The sequence below is a fragment of the Hirundo rustica genome, chromosome 1, assembly GCF_015227805.2.
Source record: "Hirundo rustica isolate bHirRus1 chromosome 1, bHirRus1.pri.v3, whole genome shotgun sequence".
In the NCBI taxonomy this organism is placed as follows: domain Eukaryota; kingdom Metazoa; phylum Chordata; class Aves; order Passeriformes; family Hirundinidae; genus Hirundo; species Hirundo rustica.
Window position 1 is genome coordinate 88,186,434 of NC_053450.1, and position 4,658 is coordinate 88,191,091.

Sequence of the window (4,658 nt, forward strand, 5' to 3'; positions counted from 1 at the left end):
GAGAGCAGCCAGAGCTCCATGCAGAGTGTGAATCAGGTGACTCTGACCAGTGAGCTGAGGCGAGTTTTCAGGGGTAGTGTGAGAGAGGACACGTTCATAACATGTTCTGCTTGGTGTAGCTTGTTAAGCAGCTCTTTTTTTCCACCCCTGTGTTTTCTTAAACTTGTGATTGCTTGCAGCCTTCCTTCCCACTGCTGTTTTCTCTGCCTCCCTTGCCTTCTCCCCTTTCCTGTCAGAGATTTGGGTAAATTGTAGCTGAATTTGGAACGTAGCACCATTTTGCCCACTCAGTTGTGAACAGATCAACTCCACTGTCAAATACAGATGGTTTTCCTCTAAAAAATATACATTTCCCATTGAAGAACAATGAAGTCGTGTTTTCAGGTGCTTTAATGAAAGCTGTTGATCACTCAGAGTATCTTCTCTTCTTTTTTTCCCCATTATAACCGAATCATTTTGAAACATCTCATGCTAGAAATTTTCTCCTAGGCTGAGCCTGGGACTGGAAAGCTTCATCTGAACTAAACCACCACACCCTGGTTTCTACTGGGTATGTCTGGTTTGAAAACGGAAAGCTTGAAGAGAGAGACTCGCCTCCATTCTTGCTACAGCGTGCTCCTGGAAGAGTGAATGTTTATGCTGCAGCCGGCTGTTAACCAGCTCTGCTCACCTGATTAAATCCATGATTGAAGTGAAGCTATTCAAAGTCTGAAATGCAATCCTTAGAGTTTAAAACCCAACTGCTTCTAAAAACAACTCTAATCTTTGGTGGTTGGGAAGCTGGGTTTGAGGTGTAGGGTTTTTTCAGCCCTCAGTGTTAACTGTACCCAGCTGTACTGCTGTGCTGCCCTTAATGTCAGTTGGATGTGCTTTTAGTATTATAGTTTTTCTTTTGAATAAATATTTGCATTTGTAGTTCCCAAACTTGGCGGGGGGGGGGGCGAGGGGGGGGGTGGTGCTGAAGGGAAGAAAAAGAAAGGCTTATTCAGAGCCAAGGAAAAAAAATCATTAAAAATATTTTTCTATCCTAGCTGCCGCATCTGGGGAAAGCAGCACTGGGAGGGTGCCCTTTCAAACCATGTTAGGGGTGCCAGGGGGCTGGTAAGCTGAAAGGTCCAGGGCAGCAGGAGGCAGGGACATCAGCCTGTGGCATCTGCCTGCTGACAGGAGCGCCTTTACTTGCAAATGAGGGCTGTGAGGGAGGAGAAGGCCGCTGTGGAGAGGCATGGGGGGGAAAACATGGATGGTGGCCCGGGCTCTCAGGCTGCTTGGCTGAATTTGTTGCCATCTTTTTCTCTCATACCTACCATTGGGTGCAGAGCACAGGATCAGCAGCTGTCGCTGGTGGCCGAGTCACCCCACTGCAAGGATGGTTTCTGTGGCTGCTCTTCTCAGGTCCAGCAGCAACCACCCATCAGGGTGGATCTGTGCAGCCACCTGGAGGTGAAAGGCCCCTCTGTCACAGCTCAGCTCCTCTGCTCACTGTGGTTTCAAGTGTTCACATGCAGAGTCATCTCTCTTTCCAAATATAAATGGGAAATTCCACTTGCTGCCAAAAGCTGTACTTTGTGGAGTCATCAGGAGCAGCTCCTGCATGGTTGAAACATCCCCATACACTGTGCCACAGCAAGGGAGAAAGTCTTGGTCAGATCTTTGCATCCTGTGTCCTCACTTCTGTTGCCAATAAGGAGCAAGTGAATGGCGAGAGTGTGTCAAGTGCTGTGTCATCTGCAGATAAGCAGTTTATGGAAAGGAGTAATGTGTTTTTCAGACCATGGTTAGTAAAGGTCCATGGGCAGAGGTGGTGCCATGGGTCACATGAGATGTGTGGGGCAAGCTGGAGTGAAGCAAAGAGAGGAACAAGGACATGGCTTCCCTGTCTGTGGGACGCCGCAGCTGTTTGAGGGCTTCTGCAGACTGGTGCAGGGGCACAAGGTGATGATTAACCTTCCTGGGGCTGTAATTCCCTCTCTCAGTGAGTGTGTGCAGCTTGAGCTCCCCACCTGGGGCAGCACAAGTCAGAAATGGGAGCCGAGGAAGTGGGGTGTGTGCGAGCACCCAGTGAGGATGCAGCCTATGCTGGGCTGAAGTAGATTTATTTTTAAGAAGTTGTTTTACTGGAGGTGTTTTCCGAGCAGTTTAGAGACAGCTGAAGTAACTATAACTGAGTCACTGTTACTTGGGTTCCTCCATTCCCACAGGCATCTTAAAAGCTTCAGCCCTGCTTTGGATGTCCCTCAACACCCTTATCCTTTTGGCTGCTGAGGGAGCTCGTCACTTCTCGCTGCTGAGCCTGCAGCATGCACGCATCTGGCCAGATGTGCCCCCCAGCAATGCTCTGCCTGTTTTACTTTCTAAATTCTTGTTTTGCTCTTTTTCTTTTAACAGATTACAACAGCAGTGACTTAAAAACAGCGTGCAGAAAGCATGAGCTTTACGTTAGCTTCCAAGACTTGGGATGGCAGGTGTGTGATGTTTCTCTCTGGGTAAACCAGACATTTTGTTATGAAATGTTATCTAAACAATGTCACGGTAATTCCACTCGAGTCTGCCATTATGCTTTAAAATGTCCCTTGTGCCTCCTCACTAAAACCAGTCACAGAGAAGGGCAAATAAATATTGGTAGTTGTGACATTTGATAAGACCCAGAGAAAGCTTGATACTTTATGGGATTCAAGTATACAGTCATTCTCTGTCACTCATGGGAGTCACGGTACGGGCAAGGGCTTATATCTGTGTACTTCTTAATGATAAGGAAAACAATCGGATGTTAAGCAGTGATTTTAACTAATTTTTTTTTCTGGTGATTACCCTGGTTTTAACCTTGGCCATTGTTTGGAATCCTCCATCATCCCTGCCCCACAATTAGCATTGCCTGCGGTAGGTAGACTGAAGACTGAATTTAGTTGAAACACCATGAGGCCAGAAAAGTTGTTTTGAGTAAATTATTTGGGACCAGGCTATAGCGCAATCAAACACCACATTTCAAAGTATTCCCTCACATTCTCTTCTTTTTTTGTTTTCATTCTTTCATTCAGCACTTGTGAGGGAGGTCCCATTTCTATCTGCTAATGTTTTTATTCAGAGTGCCAGGGCTGTCCCTGCTGCTTCTGTAATACCCAACACATGGAAGTCCTCCCTCTTCTAATGGGACAGCAGCATTTTTTGTAGCTTATGAGTCAAGTCCAGCCCACTAGCTGCAACAGTGGTTGTGTGCTGACTCCATTCCCCATTACTTTATGGGTGGCTTTCCACTTGAACAGACCCTTTCCATCTCTTCCTTATCTTACTCATCCTGCTTTTGGGCAGGAAGTGGATTCCAGTTGGGAATTTCATGATATTGAAGGCACTGCCTTCACCTTTTTAGTTGCAGAAAGGTAAGATGCTGCCAAAGGAAGACCACAGGCCAGAAGAGCTCATTTTAAGAGTTGGAATCCAGATCCTACTTTTTATAGGAAGGTGATCAAGGCAAGATAGAGGCCCCTGCAGTTGTTGGACACTGCTATTTCCTTCAGAACAAACTTGGTTAGCAAAACTGCAGCAACAGTGTGGCTGCTCAGGCCTGCTGTAGCAAAATTCAGGCAAACTCAGGTAATTGTCAGCTAGAGTGGAAAGAGATTCATGCGTAGTGAAACACACTACGCATCCCTCTGCAGGGTGACCTGCAGAGCCCAACACCAACAGAGGCCAAGTGTCTCCTGTTAAGCAGTGCTGCTTTTAATTTTCCTTTGGCTCTTTTGTGTCAGCAGCAGGCAACCTGTAATTTTTTTAGTAGCCCTTTGGTGAAGAGTCCCCTTTTTGCCTGTTGTGGCACTCAGATTGCTACCAGAGCCCTCTGCTTGCTCATGCAGCTCAGGCTGGCTGTCCTGCCCCTCCTTCAGGAGTCTGGCAGATGTGGACAAGCTGTTATGCAGCTAAGATTTTCCCCAGTGTCTTTAGCAGAGTAGTGCTCCTGTGTAGGAGTGTATAGGCTAGGCTGTCTGCAAGGCAGCACACCAGGGTTTTATATTCCTGTTGTGGAGCTCCCTGGTGGAATGGTGCCCATGTGCCTGCTTATACGTGATTTTCTCCATGAGGGGACACCAGCTGTGGCTGTGACTCAACCTAGGAAAGGTATTTCAGCCAGAGGGCCTGCAGGAAATGTTGGAACATAAAGGCCTCCAAACCACAATCCCCACAATGCAACCCAGTGAGAATTTTAGGGATAAAGCCTTCTTAGTTAATGGTAGTTGAGCTGTACATAGATGTGCACCATTCTTTGGACGTTAAAAGCAGCCTGTCCATGGAAAAGTGATGGCACACAAAAAGCAAAAAAAAAGCCAAACAACTAAAACCCGAGCAGTTTCAGTGAAAACACATTTTCACCCTCAAGGAAGAAGTTAGTGGAAAATTTTCAGCTCTTCTTAATTGCATGCAGTTGTCTGTTGAACCACGTTCTGTTTGTTTCCCTAAAAAGGACTGGATAATCGCTCCAAAGGGCTACGCAGCCAACTACTGTGATGGGGAGTGCTCGTTCCCACTCAACGCCCATATGAACGCAACCAATCATGCCATTGTACAAACTCTGGTAAGTCTCCAGGCAGCTCAGTGCCAAAGCACCAGGTGAATTTGTAAGCAATATACCAGTGTCTCAGTTGTGTTTTCTTTCTTGGCAACAG

The 4,658-nt window shown here is 46.7% G+C and overlaps 1 protein-coding gene across 1 annotated transcript in view; it reads left to right on the plus strand.

Moving 5' to 3' along the window:
- Nucleotides 1–4,658, plus strand: part of BMP6 (bone morphogenetic protein 6) — an 88,164-nt gene that overhangs the window by 81,918 nt on the left and 1,588 nt on the right. The window contains exons 5-6 of the mRNA XM_040065199.2: nt 2,389–2,465; nt 4,457–4,567. Of these exons, the coding sequence (XP_039921133.1) occupies nt 2,389–2,465; nt 4,457–4,567 (188 nt within the window). The remainder of the gene's footprint in view (nt 1–2,388; nt 2,466–4,456; nt 4,568–4,658) is intronic.